This window comes from Petaurus breviceps, unplaced genomic scaffold, assembly GCF_028583685.1.
Source record: "Petaurus breviceps papuanus isolate PSGF00001 unplaced genomic scaffold, PetGlider_PUasm1.0 90919, whole genome shotgun sequence".
Lineage (NCBI taxonomy): Eukaryota > Metazoa > Chordata > Mammalia > Diprotodontia > Petauridae > Petaurus > Petaurus breviceps.
Genome location: NW_027187378.1, coordinates 26,925,154 through 26,950,143, shown reverse-complemented (window position 1 = coordinate 26,950,143; position 24,990 = coordinate 26,925,154). Strand labels below are relative to the sequence as shown.

The window sequence follows — 24,990 nt, the reverse complement described above, 5'->3', positions numbered from 1 at the left end:
TGCATATTTCTTTTTTTTTTTTTAAAGCAACCGGGGTTAAGTAACTTGCTCAAGGTTACACGGCCAGTTATTTCTGGATGTGGTGCTGAGTATCTGAGACCGGATTTGATCCAGGTCATCCTGACACTGGAGCCGGTGCTTTTACTCGCTGAGCCCCCTGGCTGCCCCTTAGGTGCATATTTCTTAAGGAGAACAAGGGATAATTGAAACAGGAGGCTATTTGGTGAATAGTACACTAATCTTGAAATTTAATCGACTTTGGTTATTCTTTGGAGTATGTTAATTGTATGTGCTGGGTGCTATCTAAGCCACGTCAAGCTCAAATGATCTGGTGGCATATTGAGACTTGGAAAACCACAAATTAATATTATCTGTGTTGCATAGTATTTTTCTTCATTTTTGTTAAAACATTTCCAATCATATTTTAATCTGATTTGGGCCACAAGTTTGATACCTCTGATGTGGAATATGCAACAAGTCATGTCTCTCTCTCTTTGATGACTTTATAGTTTCACTGAGCTAAGAAAATATGAAAAGTTATTGTCAGTTTTATGTGGGATACATAGTAAGTGTTGTAGGATTTCTAAGGATAGAGTGATCAATGGCTGTGAAGGCTGAGTTCATAGAGGAGGTAGATCTTGACCTGAATCTTGAAGGATAAATAGGATTTGAGTAGGTAGAGGGAAGTGGGGAGGGAATGAATAAAGTCATGTGCAGAAAAGTGATTAAACCAGCCTTGCAGGAGCAGAGGGTTCAGAGGAACATAATGGTGGAATGTTAGATTAGAATTAAATGATGGCAAACCTTATATACCAGTTTGGACAGGATCCTAAAGGAAATGGGTTGCCATTTTGTTCATGTACTTTCTCTTACACCTTCAGTAAATGACATAATTTTTGTAGGCATGTCCTTGGTTTTGTACATGCTATTGAGAATATTAACCAGGTTCCTTCTAAATCTTTGTTTTATGGTCATGGTCACAATAAAGGGGATCATGATAAAGGACTATAAGGAAAGGATATTTTTTTTTAACTTTCTGAAAATACTTCCATCTTTTTATCTTATCATTTGAGATTTATGTTTGAGTTTTTAAAATACAGTTATCTGACAGTGTTTATATTTTAAAAATTATAAGGCACTAAATTGATGTTAACAGTTGCTATTAATACATGTTAAGCATTCTGTGAAAACTAAGGTAAATTTCCCTAAGCAATTATATGTTTTCCTTTTTGTGTGTGTTTTGTTTTTCTCAATGATAACTAGATATTTCTTTTGAGTTGCTCTTGACTAATGCTAAATTTTTTATGAAAAGGCAATCTGGATGTAGTTTGTAAGTGTATTTGTGTTAGGGAGAGCGACAGAGTATGTAAATGTCTCGTTCTTTCTTCCGTATTTTTGGTTTTCAAATGAGGAGTAACCAGAGAAAATTAACACAACACATTTGCTACAGTAATTCATTTTTAGAATAAAAAAGTTATTAATATGACTAGTATGCTAAACAAGCATTCTTTTTTTTTTTTTAAAGCAATCGGGGTTAAGTAACTTGCTCAAGGTTACACGGCCAGTTATTTTGTGTGGGTGTTAAGTATCTGAGCCTGGAACAGATCCCAGGTGTCCTGACTCTGGGACCGGCGCTCTTACTCACTGCGCCACCTGGCTGCCCTGAGCATTTGTTTTTGGAGGCAATTTAAGTTAAGTGACTTGGCCAGGATCACACAGCTAATAAGTGGCTGAGGTTGGAATCTAACTCAGGTCTTCCTGACTCCAAGGCCAGTGCACTATCCACTGCGCCATCTAACTGCCCCATCTGTATTTAAAAGACAAAAAAAAAGAGACTCCTCATATTTGGATCATTAGTCTAATATGGCTAAGGTAAATCAGTTAGGGACTTTCACTCTTGTCCTTGTCTGGAGAGGGATGTCTGGAGATAACTGATTGGGTTTTTTCTTTCACATTAATGAAAACTCCAGATTAGGATACTCTAAATTTTTCTTAGTAGTTCAGGGTTGGTTGATTCCACTGTAGTGTTGACTCTTCTCACATTTCAGTGGCAATCTAATTGTCAGTATCTATTTAGATGCCAAAGTGTAGCAGCCTTCGATAACCTATGACTTAGTAGGAAAGCCATATGGAGTTGCTGAAGGTACACATAAGTTAAGTCATTTATACAGGCATTTAGACCAATTTACTTATATACAATAGTCACCAAGCATTTATCCGTCCTGACTTTGTGCCAAATACTGTACTAAATACTAGAGCTGCTAAGAAAGACAAAAGACAGTCACCACTCTCAAGGAGCTCACATTTTAAAGAGAGAAACAAAAAGCATTCAGACAACTATGTACATACAAGGTGTAGATGAGGTAAATTAGAGGTACTATCAAAGGGAGAGCCCTGGCAAGGAGAGGAATCTGGAAGGGCCCCTCACAGGAAGCAGGATTTGAGCTCGGTCTCGAACGAAGACAAAGCAAAGACAAGGAGGAGGTGCCCTCAAGAAGGGTGAAGACAGAGCAAGGCTGACTCCATTTTACAATTAAGACATCCTTCTTAACTTTGGAGTGAGCAGTTGCAGCTGAATGATGAAGCTGGAAGTCAGATTACAGAGAAGAATGAGACAGGTGGAGAAATTCACAGAAAAAGTCTTTGTCAAGATATTTAGCCATGAGAAAGAGTAGAGATGTTAGAGAAGCAGTGTGTAATGGGATCAGGGGCACACATAGAGGGGCTCTCCTTTGCAAGGAGAAGGGGCACCTCCTCATATAAGACAGGAGTGAAGGAGAAGATAGTGGGATGAGACAGGGAGATGAAGTAGGAAGAGGGTGCTCTCACTGAAAGGTCATAGTTTTTCCAGTGATGAAGCAAGATTCTTAGAGGGTTTATTAAATGCCTTCTCTTAGCCAAGGCCCTATGCCAGGTATGCAAAGACCACCCCCCCCCCCCCCCCAAAACCCAAACCTCAGGTGCTTTAGGATTGATCAAATCTATTTGTCAGTTCATGGAAATTGTAAACCAAGTATACTGACAGCTTTTCCACAGTCTGCAATGTATTGAATTTAGAATGCCTTTTGGGAGGACCTTACAACTAAAGCATTCTGAGCTTCATTCTCTAATATCAATTTGCCATGAATAATTGTTGAGATGGTTTCTTTGAGATGATTTTTTTTTTTACATTCATTTATTTGGACTTTTGGCAGCTTACCACTGCCCCATTGGGACAGCTAGGTGGCACAGTGGATGGAACTGGACCTGGAGTCAGGAAGACTCATCCTCTTGAGTTCAAATCTAGCCTCAGACACTTACTAGATGTAGTAATGTGTAGTAGTAGATGTGACCCTGAGCAAGTCACTTAACCCTGTTTGCCTACATTTCCTCATCTGTAAAATGAGCTGGAGAAGGAAATAGCAAACCACTCTAGTATCTTTGCCAAGAAAATCCCAAATAGGGTCACAAATAGTGAGATATGACTGAAAAAATAATTGAACAACACCACTGCCTGTCAGAGCTTTTCAGTAATAATTATTTTTAATGGCAGCTTATGCTCAACCACAGGTGCAGGTTGGCAGTTGGAGCCTCTTGATGTGTTATGGAGAGCAGTGCTGGTGATAGAAGCCTACCATTTATTTGCACTTAGCCACTCAGACCTAGCCCTATCCTTGTTCCACATAACTACTTTTGTTAATGATAATGACAACTAACTTAACATGTATTAACCTTATTTGTACCCCCCAACAACCCTATGAGACAAGTACTGAAGTTATTAGTATTCCCAGGAATAGACTTGGATGCAGAACTTTCATATATATACACATTCTCTCACATTTATACATACATAGAAATAATCTCATCTGAAAAAATGTATGCACATAACACATATACTGTGGTATACAAATTCCCTCACATATGCATATGGAATTTTACATATTAGGAAATGCACATATGAGAATTCTCATTCATTAACCACAGTAAGTCAGAGTAATGATAACAAGTGCTACTTATTAAATGGCAACAGCAAGAGAGCCCAGTGTAGTATTTGGGTCAATGTTTATAATGTGCTTAAAAAATATAAATTTATATGTAAATTATTCATATGTTCAATTCAGTTATGTCTTCTAAATTTTGTATATTCTCAATGTCTTAAAACTTGTAGCATTAATATTTCTTACATATCCTTACAGGAGCGACAGAAACAGCTGGAGAGTCTTGGAATATCTCTTCAATCTTCAGGAATCAAAGTCGGGGATAATAAATGTTTTCTTGTCAATTTGAATGCTGATCCTGCCCTCAATGAACTCCTGGTTTACTATTTAAAGGTAAAATAATTTACTTTTCAGTTTATTTATTGTAGGAGGATAGTCATAACAGAGGCTATCACATGTTCCTGAGTTCACATCTGGCTTCCATACTTATTAGCTGTGTGATCCTGGGTAAGTCACTTAATCCTGTTTCCCTCAGTTTCCTCATCTGTAAAATAAGCTGGAGAAGGAAATGGCAAACCATTCCAGTATCTTGGCCAAGAAAACCCCAAATGGGGTCATGAAAGAGTCAGACATAACTGAACAACAAATAACTTCCTTGAGAAGTTATTATTGAGATCAGTTATACTTGTTATGTTTCAGTTTTCTCATCTTAAAAATGAAGGCATTGGTTGAGATCCTGAATTCCGTCTTTGGAATTTGTGTTCTTGTATTTTAAATATTTTGATGACTATATTTCAACATAGTTTCCTTTGTAATCCCATGTATTTTATTTTATGCAATAAAAAACATTATTCTGAGGAGTCCATAGGCTTCACTAGATGGCCAAGGGTGGAGTCCATAACACAAAGATTAAGAACTCCTAAACTGTATAATTTTTAATGTCCCTTCCCACTCTAAATCTTATGATCCTAGATCCTAAGCTAGGTAGTATATAGAAGACACCATATTTTTGCATTTAGTTTCCTTCTTTGTCTTCTTGTCCTGGGAACAGTGGTTTTTGAGATCAGTGGTGATAGTCACATATTTTTATTTCAAAAAAGGTTTATATTAACTTTTTCCAAGCTTGAGTGCTCAGAGAATGCTATGAAAATCATTTAAATGATTTTCTCACTCAATATGCTTTAGAAAGAAATCAAGTGTTCAATCTTGATTCAAATTTAAACCATCAGCTTGTCATTTATGGACTAAAATAGTAAATAGACTAATTTTAAAAGCCTTTTTGGTTATATGAAGTATGTATTTTTTGCCATGGCAGTGAATCTGTTAGCAAGAATATGGAAAAGGTATAAAGTGAAGGGAAGAGTTATCAGGAAATTTGCTATGCAAACTATATATATATATATTTTTTACCTGTAGAAAAGGGTGGGGAGGGAAGGAAGGAATTTGGGTGGTGAACCTAGAGATAGAAAGGCAACCCAAGTCTAGCATTTAATTAATGGTGGAAATAGGAAGACATAAGCTGTTAAATAGCATGTTGGATCCATAACAGAATCCTCTGCGTGAACTGGTAAAATCAAGTTCCTGAATCTGCAGAGCTGAGGACCAGTCATTATACTTGTGGTCACCATTTAAGTTTGAATGACCCTAATATTTTCTGTCTTATGAATTCTAGAAGATTATGGAACTACAAATGGTGATTAATTTGTTCAGTAGAGGTGGCATCTTATGAGTCTTAACTAAGATTATTTATAGGAGGAATGATAAATTTGCAAAGTAGGAGCCTTATGTTAGAAAACAATAGCAAATTATGTCTCAGAAAAGTGTCTACAATGGAAGACAGACTTGAGACATCTTAGTCATAGTTTACCACAATTTCTTTGGTGGAAGATGTTTCATTTTAGGAAGTTAAGTACAATGTTATTTAATAGATGAAAACTCTACTATAGTGTAGTTAAAAATCAGTAGGAACAGTGATTGATTTGGCATTGGAAGACCTGACTTAGAATCCTGGCTCTTCCACTTACTGGATCTCATTGGCTCTTTCAGATTCTGTTATCTCTATGCAGAGGCTCTCAGATCTTGTCGTCCAGTCCTGACCAATCTCTTGTCCTCCATTCATATGTTTCTAATTGCCTTTTAGACATCTTGAACTGGATTCCCCATCGACAGCTTAAACTCTGCATTTCCAGCACTGAACTCACTATCTTTTCCTCCACGTCCTCCCCTCTTCCCTACTTCCTTGTTGTTATTGAAGGTGCATCCAGTCGTTTGACTTACACGTTAGAGGTCATCTTTAACTCCTCAGTCTCTCTCATCCCTGTAAATCCAGTGAGTGTTCAAGTTCTATCCTTTCTCCATCTGCCTTCCCTCTGAAATTAGCTCCAATTTATCTTACGAACATCTCGTTTGTACTTGGTTGTTCGCACTTTGCCAAGCCTGTGAACCCCTTGGAAGCAAGAATTGTTGTTTTGCTTCTTTTTTTGGTATTGTTAGCTCCTAGCCTAGGGCCGGGCACAAAGTAGGTACTTAATAAATGCTTGTTCACTGACTGACTTCCTGTATCTCTTTGGGTAAGTCCTTGAACCTCTTTGCACTGTTGTTTCCTCATTTTAAATATGAGATGGGTGGACTATTGGCTTCTTGAGGTCCCTTCCATCTTTAAATCTGTGATGCTATTGTTATCATGTTGATTATGTCGTGTCTTCCAATGTAATTAATTATGTCTAGTGCATCTCTGTCACCACAATGAGGACTCTAACAAGTGTTATTTTTGTGTCTCTACTCTTGTATTATAACATTGTTCTACCCCTTTCAAAGATAATAGGAACGACATTTCAGTTTACAATTGTATTTAATTGCTTTTAGAGATTTTTTATATTGGGGCATAAATCACTTAACCTTTTTTTATTTCTCAGAAGCATGTGTTATTTTTCTTCCTGATGTCACATAATGCAAATAAGAGCACAGAATAAGAAAAAACCCTGACTCATTTCTGCTCTAAATATATTTAAAAGAATTAAACAAAGACTCTGTTGATAGACTTTTGGAGAAGAATCAAAATATTTCCTGTCATCTTGTGTGTAGGTGTTTGGATTTTATTTCAGTCTGTGTGTCCAGCTCAGTTTTGGCAGCATTTGAGGTAGTGTTGCTTTCTTGGATTTTAAGTTAAACTCATGAAAAGATATTTTCGTAGACATAGCAAGTTGACAAAGATGACCCCAATCCAGGAAATTTTTAGTTTAGTAAAGATATTATGAAGTATTGTGTTACAAAATTTTTTCATTTCACCCCTCCATTTAGATTCCATCTTTCAGCCACTGAATAGTTGACTCACTTTAGGCAAATGACCTATGATCTCTAGGTCTCATTTTCCTCCTCTGTAAAACAAAAGGGTTGGTTCACATGATTGTTTCTTCTGATGTCCCTTCAAAGCTCTGCTATCTCCCTATTCCATAACTCTTATGTAGCCAGACCAAACTCCCTTTCATTTACTTACTGTTCTATCTAGAAGAGGTTCACTTGGACAGACATGCCACAGAGTTGAATGCAAGGTCATGTTGCATTCCATCTTATTCTGTGTTTTCAGGGCAGTTCTGAATCTATATGCTACCCATCAGCAGACAGGAAGGCACAGTAATTTGACTCCAGCAGCTGTTTTGAATCACTAACTGGCTATTCTTGAACTTGCCTAGCAAGAGTCAAGAAATCTCTGTACATTCTATTGTAACCAAGTAAGACATTTACTTACTAAGGAGTCAAGGTTGGAGATGTGACTGGTATAAGAACCACCACTGCTTTTATACTAGTGGGTTGTCTTTCTTTCCTTGGAACTCGATCATGAGCAACAACTGGGAGAACAAGGGTTGCTCCAGGAGGAACACAGGGAATGATGTGTGTGGGATGATGACTGTGTTTGCATCATTAAGCATCTGCTTCAAACAGCATATTCCCTCTGCAGCATACTGCCATCTGAAGGCAAACCTTGATTTGTAAGGGAAAGGGAACTGCCCTTTGCATGCTTTCATAATTAACATCCCTGGCTTGCTCACAGACACTTGCATGGGGTTGGGGGTAGTGGTGAAGTTCAGAGAGTCAGAACAGTGAGAAGGACAATGAAGTAAGGCCAACCTGGGCCGATCCCCAAAAAATAGAGACCTTGAAAAGAACTTAAAGTGGGCAAAGGGAGCTGGTGTGGTTGGTGGTAAGTTGCAGGATGAGAAGGTTCAAGGGGCAAAAGGAAGTTCCAGGGCAAGAAGGCAATTGGGTCATAGTTGCAAAGTTTGGAAAGTCAGAAGCACAGCCTAAAAGGAGGGAATGAAGCATGGCTGTCCTTTTCCTTTCAAAATAGAAGCCCCAAAAGGAACTCACCAAAGGGAGAAGGGGGCTGACGTGGCGGAGGGATGTTCCAAGATGAGAACTGATATGACTGATAAATTTTGGATAATTCATATGTAATTATGCTTTGAGTAATTTATAGATATCAAACATGTTCCTTTAAACTAAGAGTTCTTAACCAAGGCCCTGTGAAATTTAAAAAATAAATATTTTGATAATTATATTTCAGTATAATTGGTATCCTTTGTATTCTGATGTATTTCATTTTAATCATTTAAAAACATTATTCTTAGAAGGGGTCCATAGTCTTCACAAGATTGTCAAACGCATGTATAACTTAAAAAAGGTTAAAAATCCTTTCTCTAGCCTCTATAAGCACCCAGTATAATTTATAGGCAATACAAATTATTTAATTATGGGGCAGGGGATATAGCACACATCCTTTGACCCTGTGATCCCTTTACTGGCTATGTATTCCTAAGGAAGTAAGAGACAGTAAGAAAGACCCAATATATACCTAAATTTTCCTAATGATATTTTTTTTGTGTCAGCAAAAAGAACTTGAAACCAAATAATTATCCATTAGTGAATGTCTGAACCAATTGTAGTATGCAAATATGTTAAAATACTACTAGTATTCTATTAATAATAGAATACTTAAAAAAATAAAATATATAAGGAGTTTAGAGAAATGTAGGAAAAATACAGAAAAAAGATGAATTCACACCAAGTAAGACTCAGGAAAACAATATATGCAATGTATTTTTTATGAATAAATGAAAACAATAATTACAGACATCTGAAGTGATTAGTGGTATTAACCAATGTTAGTCCTAGATAACAGGTGATAAAACAAATTCCCTTTCAATAGAGGTGATTGATCACAGGTACAAAATATTGCATATGTTTATCTAACACTGTCTCTGTGCCTGTTGCTTTTAATTAATTGTTTTTCTTTCTTACGAGGAAAGGTAAATAGGGTGGTGATGTTTGTTGGTGAATAGGGGGCATTTGAGGAAATTACTCTTGATGTATAAACAAATGGACCACTAAAATTCGAGGGGAGCTAGGTGTGTTGGCACAAACCTGTATAATCTCTGCTACTGATGGGGGATGAGGCTGGTTGATTTCTTGAGTTCCCAGCTACAGCAGGACTGAAACTGATAGGTGCCCATGCTAAGTCTGGTGCTAATAGGGTGATCCCCTGAAGAGAGAAGAACCACCAGGCTGCCTGAGATGAGGCAAACTAGAGCTGGTGAAAACTGTCGTGCTGATCCATATTGGCATTGGGCTTGTGAGTGGCTACTGTACTTTTAGCCAAGGAGAGATAGAGAAACTCATTCTTTAAAAACAAAAACAAGAAGCCATGAACAACTTTAGGGGGGAAAATGTTGCAGAGATATGTAGGACCCTTTTCTTTCCCCTTGACTCTTCGGTCTTGTAGACCCTGATTGCAAGAAAGTAAAGATATGTGTGTCCCAGAAGACTGTTTGTCTACAGGTGCATGGGAGAGTTCATAGATCACTGGTAATGATTAGGGGAAAGTAGAGGTTTGGAAAAAAAAGGGGGGGGTGTGGGAAGAGCAGAACAAGTACAATGGCAGAGCTGCCCTAGTTTCTAAGGAGCATGAAAGGCTTTTAAGCTTGTGCACCAGCAACAGAGGTGGTGATAAACAGTGGTACTTAAGAGAGGTAGATGGCAGCCAGTAGCTGAGGAGACAGAATCTATACTTGCCCTGGCACTAACAATTGCAATGTACTCTTAGTTTGAGGACTTTCCTGTTCATATCATGAGTTTGCTCCTTCCTGCTGGATTCAGGTTTGAGGATCACATTGATAACTTTGTCTGTTTTTGTGATATATTTATGTTCAAAATCAGAGGCAGGGTCACATAGCAAGTAGAGAACTGGTCTTAGAATCTGGAAAACATCAGTTAGAATCTTACTTGTTGGGCACTGGTTGTGTGATCCTGGGCAGATCATTTATTCTCTGAGTTCTCAAGTCAATTCTGTAAGACTGTAAAGTGCAGAACAAGTTGTGATACATGTTCCATTTAAAAAAATAAAAGGGTCCCTCTTGACATTCTCAATACTGATAAAATCATTAATGCTAAATGTGTGCCTCATTTTCTAGCAGATGAGTTCACTCCAAGTAAGATAAAGTCTGCTGCATCTAGGAGAAATCTTGGGGGATGGGTGAAGCCTAACTCAGACATTCCTGGAGAGGAGACTTTTGGATTAAGGATACAGGCCAGAGAGTGTTAAGAGAGACACTTGAGATGAATACATGTATGAGCCCAGAACTTCAGTATTGAGCTAAGTATTGACTGGTGTTTTTGTCAGATTCCCCTGGGGAGCACTGGGGGCAGTGGTTAGGATTGCTCATAAATAGCTTTGAATGAATAAACAAGATTCTCTTCTGCCTTCGGCATTCTCTGAGTGCTAACTTGTTTGGTTTGATTCTTCAGATTCCAGACGAGCCAGATTACTTGCTCTTCCCCATCTAACTCTAACCTTTACAACCTTTTTTGCTTTTATACAGAGAATTTTCTATTCCTAGAAGGGTTTTTCCCCCACATCTCAATCTTTAAGAAATTCTTCCTTCTTCTGGCCTTTCCTTAGGTTTTAATTCATCAATAAAGTTTTTTGTGATACTTGTCATCTGTAAGATTTTTCTCCTTGAATTATTCATACTGTTCATTGTAATTAATATATTTTTCTCTTGACCAAGCAGATTGTAACTCTTTGAGGTCAAGGACTATGTTTTGTTTCTTCTTCCTACATTTAGCATCTGGCTGAGTACATTCACGTAGAAGGCATTTAAAAAATATTTTTGGCATTTGTTGAATTCACTTGTACCTAGTAACACTTGGGTTTTAGGTCTCTATAGATCTGTATATACATATGTCTATAGAGACCATATATTTCTGTAACTGAAAGCTGATAGCTAACTAGCTATCTCTGTAACTTCTGTTTAAGCAATCTTCCTTAAGTAGGAAGATTACCAGCATTGTGTGATTCCTTCCAAGATGTTACATAGAATGTGAGCCAGGAACCCTTCCCACAAGAAACAGACTGTTTCGTTGGAGAGTTAAAGGTAACATGCAGATAAAGGTATCAATCAAATTAAAATGTAATAACCACCTACTATGTGCCAGGGACTGTGCTAAGCCCTAGGGATAAAAAAAAGAAGCAAAAGACAGCATCTGTCCTCCAGGAACTTATAATTTAATAGGGGAGACCTCATCTTTCAGACAAATATATACGAAGCAAGCTTTACACAGGATAAATAGAAAATAATTAACAAAAGGAAGGCACAGGAATTAAGAGGAGGTAGGAAAGGCTTCCTGTAGAAGGTGGGATTTTAGTTGGGACTTAAAAGGTTAAAGCCAGGGAAGTCAGTAGTTGGAGTGGAGAAGGGTGAGTATTCCATGATGGGGAACCCAGAACTGAGAGATGGTGTCTTATTGGTGGAACAGCCAAGAGGTCAATGTCACTGGATTGAAGAGAATGTGGAGGGGTGTGAGGTATAAGAACACTGGAAAGGCAGGAGAGAGCTAGCTTATGAAGGGTTTTGAATACCTAACAGAACATTTTGTATTGTTGTGGAGGCAATAGGAAGCCACTGGAGTTTATTGTGGGGAGAGGGGGATTTTTGTGACATGAGGGTATGTGGCATAGTGGCTGAATGGAGGATAGATTGGAGTGGGGAGAGCCTTGAAGCAGGCTGACCCACCAGCAGCCTATTGCAGTAGTCACGGTGATGTAATGAGAGCCTGTACTAGAGTGGTAGCCATGTCAGAGGAGAGAAGGATAGAATTAAATGCTAAACAATGTAGAACTCGTTTTTAATATAGTAGGTACATAAGTGATCCCATTCCATCCCATGTTCTCCAGCAGATTGTCCCCACAATTATCCTACTCCTGATAATTTTCAGTTTCTCTCTGTCTACTGACTGTTTCCTTGTTGCCTGAAAATATATACCCATCTCCCTGATCCTCAAAAACGCCTCACTTGATCCATCCATCCACAGTAGCAGACATGTTGTACCTCTCCTCCCTTTTGTTACTAAACTTCTGTAGAAATTAGTCTATGCCCTTCACTCCCTAACCTCTTTCTACCATTCTAGTCTTCTTACATTTGATTTTCTTCCTTTACCCATAGCTGTGACCTAGACTCTTCAAGCATTCCAATGAGACTAGTCTTGCTGTTCCCTGAACAAAATACTCCATCTCCCAGTTCTCTGCCTTTTTTTGTTTTTGTTTTTGTTTTTTGCTTTTTGTAGGGCAATTGGGGTTAAGTGATTTGCCCAAGGTCACATGGCTAGTTTTTGCGTTAGGTGTCTGAGGCCGGATTTGAACTCAGGTCCTCCTGACTCCAGGGCTGGTGCTCTGTTCACTGTGCCACCTACCTACCCCAGTTCTCTGCCTTTTTGATGGCTGTCCTCCACGCTGGGACATTTCTCTTTCTTGGTCCCTCTTCCTGGCTTCCCTGGCTTCTTTCAAGTCTCAGATAAAATCTCACATTCTGCAAGAAACCTTTCCCATCCCTTTGGAGGAGAGAGTGAGGCTGGTGACTTTTGCTCTTAAATCCAGTGCATTTGCAAGTCATGGCATCATCTTCCTGATGTCATGGTTCTCTTCAAGAGTGAAGGACAGAACCACAGTGCTTATGCCTCCCTAAGAGATTATCTCTCTTGGATGTGTGCAGTTGTGTATGTCTTTCCCCATTACATTGTGATTCCTTGAGAGCAAGAACTGTTGTTGCCTTTCTTTGTGTTCCTAGCATTTAGCACTGTTCCTCGTGTTTAGAACAAGAAAAGAGAGCAGTAAATGCTTGTTGAATGATTGTTTAATGACTGGAGACTAGAGAAAGTGTCAAAGAAAGTAGGATTTAAAGTGAGTCTTTAAGGATAGATAAAGTTTAGATTGAGGGGAAGAAGGAGGTTATTTCAGGCAAGGGAAGAGCAAAGAATTAGGAAAGGTTGAGAGAGGGAGAAAGGGATTAAATATTTATTAAATGCCTATTATGTGACAGACACTGTGTTAAGCATTTTACAGATATTACTATGTTCTGGGAACAGGGAGGAGAGAGGATTGGTATGGGGAAGTGTGGGAAATAAAATTAATTGCATAAGGCAAGATCGTATTATGGAGGATTTCAGAAGGCATTTAGATACAAGATTGCTCCTGCCTCACCTTCAAAATGGACCATAGGTTTGTGGACTTAGAGCTAGAATGTGACTTTAGAAAGGTCATTCAATCCAAATGCCTCATTTTACAGATGGAGAAACAGAAGCTGATAAATATTAAATGACTTACCCAGGGTCACACTGCTAGTATCTGGAGTCTTCCTGACTTCAAGCCAAATGCACTCTCTGCAAACATATGTTCTCATCTTCAGCCTTGCCATTTTTGGGCCCTCCACCTCCCAACACTACCATGGCCTCAGGACTGCTCCATTGATTCATTAACCCTCCTCTAATGAAAACTTTCCTATTGTGTTATCTCTTTCTATTAGAAGATAAGCTCTTTTAGGCTGGAAGTGTCTGTTTACTGTATTTATATCCCCAGCCCTTATCCTGGTGCTTGGCACCTTATGAGTACTTCTCTGCTTTTTCATCTATTCATTTAGTGCCTTTAGGAAAAGGAATGAACTACTTAGTGACTAATGGAATTTTAGGGTCTAAGGAAAGGGAAGATAATTCCAGGATTTTTAGCTTGGGGGCCTAGAAGAATGGTCGCAACATTGGCAGAAATAGAATGGGGTTAGCAGTGAGAATTAACTTTTCTTGATGGGGGTAGGAGTAGGAATGATTTTATATTTGAGCATATTTCATTTGAAATGACAGTGGAAGATTAAAGTAGAAATATACTGTAGGAAGTTAGAAATATAGGACTGTGCCTTAAATAAGTCATTTGGGTATAGAGAATTTTAGAGTTTTGAGTGGAGCTATTATGTGAAGTAATGGGAGTGTAGATGTAGTTCTGATGGGAATAGGATTTGCATTGGACCCCTAAAAGGAAAAGACCGTGTCTTTGGGACGTGGACCCCAAAGGCCCTGACCCAGATCTCTGGCATTCACCTGAGGCATCCATTAGCTCCCAGTCAGTAATCCTTTTAACTGCCCATCCATTGTGGCCCAACCCCAGGCTACTTACTATTCCTTAATCACATCCATATCTTCCCACAGTCTTTCTGTATAAAAAGTGTCCATCTTGCCCCCATTAAATTGTGTAGATTCTTAAAATCCTGCCCACTTCTATTGGCACCACAATAAACCTTGTCTCTGACTGAAAGAAGGCTTGAGTAGTTGAATTCTTTTGAGGCAGACTTGTGCCAGTTGCCTTATCATTCGGGGGTTCTTAGCACCCCTAGACTATAAGTAACACTTCTTGTAATAAATATATGGAGAAAAGGGTAAAGGACTATAGTTATAACCTTGCGTGATACCCCCAGAGGAAAAAGAGAAGCACACCAAAGAAATAAAGACCAAACTACCAGAGAAGTGGTGTGTCAGAACTCACAAGAGACTGACCATATTTTACAGGTGTAATAGATGGGTAGGAAATAGAATCAGTGTTCAAGATTAAATAATCAAAAGTACTTGACCACAAAAGGAAGGAGGGAGTTTAAGGGGTCAAATCATTTTTGTGTTTGTCTTTCTAAAATAGAAGAGATCAAAGCAGGTTTGAGCCTGGAAAGAGGAAGGTCATGGTAAAGACAGAATTCTGGAGACAAAGTGTAGATTGGACATACCAAAAGTGGGATGGAATTTATTGTATAGGTGGAGAGAGAAATTGAACCCGGAGAAATGGATAAGATGACAGTGAAGTGTGTAGATGAAGGTAGAAGAAGATGCTGCCATGCTGATAATTTCTGCCTTCTACCTCTTGTTTTAAGAACTAGGATCAAGGGTATAAGCAACAGATCTCTCCATTGTTCTACTCTCTTCCCTGTGACCTCCCATACCCTACCCTTCCCTGGCTACCACTCTTCTATCTGTGTTTTCTCTTCTTATTGGAATATGCAACTGAGTAAGGACTATCTTTCTTCTGTTTTTATATTCCCAGTGCCTAGCACAGTATGCTCAGTACATACTAGGCTACTTAAGAAAATAAAATTTTATTGATGCTTTTGTTTTTATAGCACCTGTATTCTCCACTGTATCTCTTCCCCTCTTTCCTTCCAGAGATCCACTCTTATAATAAAGAATTTTTAAAAAAATAGGAGGAAAGAAAAAAGTTCCATAACTAACAACATATCAAAAAAGTTTGATGTTATATACAGTTTTTTATACATAGACCTTCACCTCTGCAAAGGATGGAAGGGCTAAGGTATTTTCTGACATTTCTTTTTTGGGGCCAAACTCAGTCATTATTTTGCAGGATCCAGTTTCACCTGTTTTGTTATTACTGTTCATGATAAGCTCCTAATAAATTTTGTTGTTGTTGTTCATTTGAAGGAGTTCACATGAGTCTTTCTTTTTGGCCAACTATAAGGTAGATTTCTTGGATCCAAAAAAGTCATCATAAAGGAAATGTATGACTACAAATGGAAAGAGGCCAATCGTGTAAGAAGAGCTAGGACTGTGCAGCAGACTGAGTACTTAAAATTGGCTGAACCTGATTCCGTATGACCCTCCAGTAATTGTGGTTTGATCCTGGATATTCAACCATCAAAAAAAAAGAGATTTACTTACTTACATCTTACTTTTGCATAGAAATATTTTTCAACCAGGAGATAGTATTTACATGGGTGGAAAAGACACCTCTAGCAGGAGAGGTTATGACAACTCCTGGGCCTCTAGATAGCCTGTGGTCTAAAGAACTCCTCCTAGAGGATATCCCTTAGGTCATCTAGAAGTAATGTTAGTACAGGCAGAGGTGACCAGGAGACTTGAGCCTTTACCCCCTGGCTCTGGTCCATAGTGATCCCATTACAGTACTTTATTAGTATCTGTTATGTGTTGAAAAAGTTGAAGGAATTTCATCTGGACTTGTTGGCTAGTTCCTTTATAAAGGATTGATGGAAGGGAAGGATTGTAGAATCATATAGAATAAGAAGGCTTGGATGGCTTTCCATCTAGACTGGTAGAAGGGAGATCACAGAAACCTCAAAGTCTTGAGGTGAGGTTATTTGCTGAGAGAGAGAATGGCAGGGATGTTTATATGGAGGAATTGGGTCTTTGAGGAAGGGGAATTGTGGGTATGTTTGAAAGTAAAATATGAAGTCAGATTTTTTGAAGATGATTTGGTGATCATTCTACTACAAGTTTGATTTTTAAAGAAAAATTTAATTGATGGCATTTTGTTTTTATACTGGTTATTTGTAATATTACCCCTCCCTCCCACACATGCTCATTTCCCCTTGAGCTTCATAACAACAGCAACAAAAAGCATTTAGAACCAACAGCAACCATGTCTTCCAACATATGTAGCATTTGTTATTTCCCATTTTTACTAGGTATTTTATCATTGTTTTCTGGAACCAATATTAGTAATTTCATTTAATGATACAGAGAGGTTTTTTTTTTTTTGTAGTTGAGTTTTCATGGTTTGGTGGCCATTACATAATGCGTAACTTTGAAGTACAACTTTTCGTTTAAAAGGTATCTGTCCTTCAACTAAATTTTCATGATGATAACTTTTTTAAAGGAAACTTAAACTATAGAACATATCTTATAGAAAGTCAAAATTCTCCACAGCCACCCCCACCCCAAATATGTCTCTTTGCTTTAAAGATTTCAGCCAACAAATGGCAGCCTTGGTATAGTAGAATTAAGTAGTCAACCTTGGAATCGTAGAATTAGAACTGGAAGGGCCCCCAGAAGCCACCTACCTAGTACAAACCCCTTATTTAACTGATGTGGAAACGGAGCAGTTAAGTGACGCATGAGAGGTCATAGAGATGATAAGTAACAGAGCCAATATATAAATCCAGGTGTCTGACTCCAGAGCCAGTGAGTGTTCCTTCCATGTTGTTCAAGCGTTCTCTGTCACACATGCTCATGGTGTGACTGTGAGCTCTTCACTTAAGCTTTCAGTGCCCCATAGCAGTTGCTCATCTCTACTGGTAAAAGGACTTTACACATTGGCAGTTGCTTCTGTCAGTGAGATCTTAGGTTTGGTCTAAAAGAGAGAGAGTGTCAAAATAATGTCTCCATCCAAGATACAGGGTGAAAAGAGATTTGACTTTATATATATTAAAATTTCTGTTTTGTACTAATCAACAAATCTCATTCTTCCTCAGGAACATACTTTAATAGGATCAGCTAATTCCCAAGATATCCAGCTCTGTGGAATGGGAATTCTGCCTGAACATTGTATTATAGACATCACAGCAGAGGGCCAAGTTATTCTAACTCCTCAGAAAAACACCAGGTATCGTGTGCTACAATAACGGCCATTATTAATATTGCATTTCTTATTTATTGGGCAGTAGTCAGTAGCAAGGTGATTTGACATGCTTTTGCTTTTTACTTTTTCAAATCACTGGCTTTTTTGAAAGACAGTTACTTGCAGGATGGAAGTTCGAGATGATGCTGCTATTTTATGTTCATTTTCCTGAATGATAAAATTATTATTAAACTTTTGCGGCCCAATTATGGTTTCTGAAGGCACTCACTTCTTTGAATGGGACTTGGTTCCTTTTTAATGTTTTAAGATGAATCTTTATACTACTGGAAAAATTTGTAAATTTTTTTATGTTCTTTCTGAAGCAAGTGGGGCATAAATGTTATGTAAGTATTTATTTTTGTTCTAATTTTAGTGTTTTAGATTGTTTTTTAGTTATGCACAGTTACTATGGAAGTACCTCCTTAAGTGAGCTGCTACAATAGTTCTTCAATCCTTTCATTCAAGTTAATTATAGATTTATTCAAAGAGATTTTCGGTTTTCTGAACTGAAATCCATCAGTGATCTGTGATGGATTTACCTTATTCTTTTTTTGCTTTTTTATTTTAATTCTTATTGAATGAGTGGCATCAGAGGACTAGGATTGAAATCCTTTCTCTGCCACCAGCTACCTGCATGACCAGGGGCAAGTTAGTTAATGTCTCTCGGCCCTAGTTTCCTAATCTTTAAAATGAGAGGATTGGACTAGATGGTCTCAAGAACCCTTCTAACTTTAAATGTGTAATCTTAAAAAACGATGTTTTGTTTTAAATCACTTCCATTTCCTACTATACAGAATGCTATCCCTTATACAAAGAATAGAAAATGAAGAGAAAAAAGCCCAATTTAGCAAAATTAACATTAAGTGTTCCACACACACATACAGTACATCATCTTTGCAACAGAAGGAAGGAGGGAGATTCATCCTCATGTCTCTTTTTCTCTCCTGGGTTTGCTTATTTATACATATACTTTTGTCTATTTCTCTCAAGGCTCTTCCTTCCGCTTTTCTTATTCATATTGTTGTAGTCATTTGTATTTCATCACCTCATGTAAATCTTCCACATGCTTCTTTATAATATGTCAAACATTCTAGACCAGAGGAACCCTGCTATTAGCATTCTTGAGTCTAAAAGACTTCTTAACTGCCATACATTCTGAGTAATGTTGAGGCCTAAATTAACTTGCTAAACCTGTGATTCATGTTCATCTCATTAAAATATTTGTAATGCCCTCTGATGAGCCATGTCTTTACAGGAGACTACACTTCATTTGATCCTAAACTGTCATGTAGCAGTGTTATCTCTAACAAAATAATTATTAAACTGCTTAAGTTAATATTTTACATGGTTATTTGGTATATTATAAACTGGAAAATTACTATGTTCACCAGAGTCTGTATGTGCTGACATAAGTCTAGTGTCTTGAGTAGTTTTTTCAGTTCTCATTATGTTTTGACTGCTACCTTCCCCTCAGAGTTTTTATATTGAAAAATAGACTAAATATATTTTAGGCTTGAATACAGCAGAAATTCCAATTAGTGTGTGTTTATGACTTCTGAAGTGTGCAGGTTGAACTTGCTGGGTGTCAATCTCTATGGAATGTTTTTTTCAGACCTCTAACTTAAAACAAAAAGTTCCAGAATTTCACCATTAGATGGCACTGCTTTATTTGAAGGCTAAGACCTTTTTATTTAAGTCCTTTTATAAGGCAATGATTTAAGAATCTAAATTTAGCCACTTTAAAAAAAACATCTATTAGTAAAGTGTACATGAGTATCTACAACTGAAGTTCTTTGTATGAAGTATGCATTCAGTATATACTTCTTCATTTGAAATATGCGAAAAGGTCTGAAGCAAGACATAAAAGAATATGATGTGAATTATCTTCTTCCAGTATAGTTTTGGGTTTCCCCTGGGTGAATCACGTGAGATTTAGCAAGTTTAAATGACCCATGATCACCAAAGATGTAGTTTTTAATCCTTGAAATACAGTATGGAGCCATGCATAGAGAAGAGACTTCAGACAGGACAGTCTTAGTTCATTCAGAGCCTGCCTAGGGCACATAACTGAATCTGTGACCCTGGTGAGCCCCTACCCACTTTCTGGAGACTCCAGGTTCCAGAAGAGTTGCTGCCAATTGACATCAGCAGATGGAGTCTCCTCACCAAGAGCTCCCTGAACCAGAGAAGGTGTATACCTCTCACCACATATTTACTGACTGACTCAGATTCCTAGCTACAGCTCCCTGCTGCCCCTGCAGTCCCCCACACTGGCACTTCTCCAGGGTGTTAAGCACAGGAAGTCACTGCCACTGCTTGAGACATACATCCTGATTTATGACAGGGCAGTGTAGTTTCTTGCCCATCCAGTGGATGACAAACTTCCCCCACCTTGTTCCATCCGTCCCCATAATTCAAAGTGATTGTCTATTGAGGTAAATCCTTTTCTTTAAGTATTTATTCTAACTGTCATCCCTGGCTACCCCAGGCATGCTCCTCCTGAGTCCAAATCCTCCTTTGTTCTCTTATTTTGTTATGCTCTCTGGAACCCCTGCTCAAATAATAAATTCTACCTTGTTCCAAATAGATCACTTCAAATTACCCTCTTTCCATCTAGTGGCAGTCATGGGAACCTGGCTGTCTCCAAATGACACTTGGCCACCTTCTTCACTACAAATTGTTCCTTTCATATTCCCCAAATCCAGAAAGAGTGAATCTTCTCCTTGCTACCCTCTGCACCTTTTTTTTTTTTTAAATTGGGGTTTAGTGATTTGCCCAAGGTTACACAGTTAGTTAAGTGTCAAGCGTCCGAGGCTGAATTTGAACTCTGGTTCTCCTGACTCCAGGGCCAGTGCTCCATTCATTGCGCCACCTAGCTGCTCTGCTTCTGTACCTTTCTTAATCTTCCACTGAAATCATTCAGTTGCTTTCCTATTTTTAAGGTTCACTTCATCCATCTATCCAAACCAAATTGTTATGGTAGTAGTTTTCCATGGACAGGCCACTCTCTTTGAAGATACTTCATGGCATTATAATAAATTTAAATATCACTTAGAATACAGTGGCCTCTTAGCCTTTCAGTGTTCTCAGTTCCTGTTATTCACATCTTCACTAAAACCTAGCCTGTCATAGAAGTGGTCATACCTTAGGTCTTAGCTGCTGTAACTGCCACCTCCATTATCTTTAACTCTGAAATTTCCCTTCTTATTATAAGTTTCTAGGCTTCCATCTGTGGTACTTTCTCATTCTTCTTAATCCTGTTCTTTGTCCTTGCCATAGTCTTCAGTCCCTTTCTGCTTTCCTTGACCATTAACCATGCTTTAGCCTCACTTGGTAAATTATCTTCACACTTTTAAGCCTATGGTTACCATTTGGTACGGCCCTGTTCTCTACTCTTGAATCCCATGCCCCTTATCCTTTTGCTAATCTTAACCTCAGATCACTTCCCAGCATTCCTTTCTCCCCATATTGCTGAGTGTATCTGGAGGGAGTCATGCAGCAGTGTCTGACCATATCCCTCCTTTGCTCAAGAAGTTCCACTTGCTCTCTATTTCCTGTAGGATAAAAACACAGACTCTTGTTTGGCACTTAATGCCTTAATGGTCTGACTCGAACCTATCTTTCTAGATTGATTCCACAGTATTACCCCTCATTCTCTCTGCCTTCCATCCAAACTGATCTGTTTCCTACTTTATTCATATCACATAGCACTGTGCTCCCTCCATTTTTCTCCTCCTTCTGATTCTTGGAATCTCTAGATTTATTAAAAGCTCAGCTCAAGTGTCACCTCCTGTATGAAACCTTTGCTGATCTCCCCAAGTGTTCCCACTGTGCCTTCCCCCTAAATTTACTTTGCATTTGCTTTATATATATTTTGTATTTATTTAGCTGTGTACATCTGTAATTTCCCAGAATCATGTAACGCTTTGAGGTCAGAGACTATTTTTACATTTCTATTTTTATCTCCCTTCCCTAGCACTGTACCTTGCATACATTAGTCACTTAATAAATGTTTGTTCAGTTGACTTGAACCCTACCTAAAAATTTATGTTATCTATTAACTAGACCCTCACTGTTTCATGGCAGTCATTTTGTTTTTTTGCCTGGTAATAGACTCTATTATTGTCCCCAGTGATTTTTCATAACTTTATTTCCTTAAGCCCTTAATACCTCCATCCCCATCAGCAGATGATCTAGCCTGCTAGTTTATTGAGACATATGAGGCCATCTGAGATAAACTCCCTTCATTCTACTAATCTATACTTTAAAACCTCTCTACATTTTTATCATCCTTTTGTATAGTCTCAGAGGAAGAGATTTGCCTCGTCCAAGCCCACCCTCTATTGTGCCTTTGATTTCTTCCTTTCTTGAAGTTTGCCCCATTTACTATTTATTCTTTCCCTCTCTCTCTCACCTTCTGGTCCCCCTTTCTATTGGCTCTTTTTCTGTGGCTTATAAATATGTAAGGGTTTTCTCTATACTTAAAAGACTTTTCAATTAAACTGTTCTCTGTCTTTACTTTGACTGCTAATCTCTGGAAAGAGTTGTCTCTACTTGCTGCTGCTTCACACTGTCTAACTCTCCCAAACTTTGAATTTGAGTCAAATTCCAACCTTATTAGCACTTTGCTGAAACTTCTATCTCTACACCACCCATCACTTGGCTCCTAAAATCAGTGGCCTTTTCTCAGTCCTCACCTTACTTAACCTCTCTTTAGCTTTTGATACTGTTGACCATCCTATTCCCTTGTGTATTCTCTCCTTCCTTTGCATCTGTGGCATAGTTCTCACCTGGTTCTCCTTTTACTTATGTGACGATTTCTTCTCAGTGTCTTTCACCAGTTCATCATCCATCACCTGTCCTTAAATTTTGGTGTTACTCAGAATTATCTCCTGGACCATCTTTTCATTTTACAGTCTCCTCTATAGACTCAGTTACCATCTCTATTCAGATGACTCCCAAATCTGCATATTAAGCCTTAATCTCTTATCGGTACTCCAGTTTCATCACACCAGCTACCTGCTGGGCATTTCACCTGTATGTCCCATTGGCAGGGGTGATAACCTTGACATATCCAAAAATGGAGCTTGCCATCTTTGTTCTTAAAATCAAACCCTCCACGTTCACTGCTAGACCCCTACCCCCATCTCTGTTGAGGGCTCTGCGCCTTGATTCATCCTTCTCTTTTCCTGTCACCGTTCCTTTATTGGGATTGCTAAATCTTCTGTGTTACTCACATCTGTTTCCTTCTGTCCATTCACTTGCCTGTACTATTGTCATGGCCTCCTAATTTGTTGCCCTACTTCCAAGTCTCTTCTTTCTCCTCTCCAAACCATCATCTCTACATACACAGGTGCCAAAATCTCTCCTTAAACCCCTACCTTTCACCATGTTATTTCCCTGCCCAGTAGCCTTCCTGATCTCCCTTTTTCCTGTAGGTTAAAATATAAACTCTTTGCCTTAGCAGCGTATACCCTCCATAACCTGGCTTAGTCTTTTATAGCCTTTTTATACATTATTCCCTTTTATGTACTCTTTAAGCTCAAGCTATATTTGAACTGGAGCTCAGAAAGATGGGGGAGAGAGGACAGAAGCCTAGATAGACCATGGTCGTAATGACTTACCTGCCTAGGTTGCATGGAAGGTAGTGGTCTGTCCAGTCCACACTGGGTGCAGGTCAAGGGAAAGACATCAGCAGAGGCAGGTTGTTGCTGCAAGTGTTCCTGGCACTTAGTTTGATAAAGTGATTAGTCAGCAGTGCTCTATGCTCCTTAGTTCTAATATTTTCTTCTAATACCTCCATGATTTATGTTGGATACTCCGCTTTGGAAACCATTACTCTAGGGCCTCATTGATTGATCTGGTACTTATATTAAATATTATCACTGTGCTTAGCACAGTACCTAGCACATTGTAAGTGCTTAATAAATGTTTGTTAATTGATTAATTATTTTAGTGGTGACTTCTATTGCCCTATTTAATTTTTTAAATATTCAGCACAATGTATTCGTATATATCGGACTTTAAAATCTGCTGGTAGTAAACTTAATGTTAAAATCTTCCAATTTGTTATAGAGATTAGTATATTTTATGGTTCCTGTAAATGGTGTGTGTGTGTGTGTGTGTGTGTGTGTGAGAATTTTTTTAAAATTGCTATAGACTATATCTCTAGTAATGTTGTATCATTAAAATATAAATGGCAGTTAATTCACTTGTAAATTTAATCTTTTCTCTACCCAGGACATTTGTAAATGGTTCTTCTGTTGCAAGTCCTATACAGTTACACCATGGAGACCGAATCCTATGGGGAAACAATCACTTTTTCAGGTATGGGAGTTTTGACATTATACGTTAGTCCTCTGAGAAGGGCCTGTAACCATTGAGCATCTTAATCGGAAGCTAAAAAATATAGATTCAGAATTTGACTTGGCTTAATACAGCAACACTAAGCTTTTGTTAAGAGCCTAATGTGTGCAGGGCATTATGTCTGATCCATAGGGAGATAAGACAGAAATTAATCGTAATGAATTTAAAAATCACAGATTATATGGCTAGGCAAACATTTTTATTTGAATATTATAATAATTTATTTATCTTTATTATGTTCATTATTTGTTTTTAAATTTTGAGTCCCAAATTCTTTCTTTCTAGGCCCTCCCCTCTATTGAGAAGGCAGGCAGTATGATTTCAATTTTATATGTGAAATCATGCAAAACATATTTCTAAGCAAATATAAAATGGGTAGTACAGTCAGGAAAGACAGTCATCTTGCTTTCTTTTTCACTAAATGATTTATCTGGGTGATTCAAAAGATGGTAGAAGAGAATAATAAATATATTTTCTGACTATATGACTGTCATGGTATCTACTAGGCAGGACATGTTTAAAATGAAATTCTAACTATATTTTACTAAAGAACCATGAATCATCTAAGGTTGTATGACAGTTAGTGAAAAGAGAAGCTCTGTAACATGCAGAGATAGCTTCTTTTGGCCATAGTTTCATCACTGTAAGATGTGAGGGAGTTATTTAAGTTATCCTTTAAAGTTGTTTTCACTTGTCAAATTCTATGACTCCACAAAATTAGAACTGAGCCTTTTCTTAAAACTCTTCTTTCCTTCATCCTAGCTGGTACCCTTAATCATATTGCCTTTCTTCAAACATCAAATTAATTGTATTATTGAAACTACTGGGGAGCCTCTGCTTGTAGACTGACTCCTTTTCCTTAAAAAAAAAAAGCCTAGATTTGGAATAGAAAATTATATAAAGAAATTTTCTCTGTATTTTCTTTTCCAACTGTTATGACTCAAACTTTGGCACTTGTTGTTTCTCTCCCTTGTG

At 38.1% G+C, this 24,990-nt stretch overlaps 1 protein-coding gene across 3 annotated transcripts in view; it reads left to right on the top strand.

Annotated features, from left to right (window-relative positions):
* Window positions 1-24,990, top strand: part of KIF13B (kinesin family member 13B) — a 278,821-nt gene that overhangs the window by 148,251 nt on the left and 105,580 nt on the right. For all 3 annotated transcript variants that reach the window (XM_069075652.1, XM_069075655.1, XM_069075653.1), the window contains 3 exons: window positions 4,176-4,310; window positions 17,504-17,634; window positions 23,890-23,976. In XM_069075652.1, the coding sequence (XP_068931753.1) occupies window positions 4,176-4,310; window positions 17,504-17,634; window positions 23,890-23,976 (353 nt within the window). The remainder of the gene's footprint in view (window positions 1-4,175; window positions 4,311-17,503; window positions 17,635-23,889; window positions 23,977-24,990) is intronic.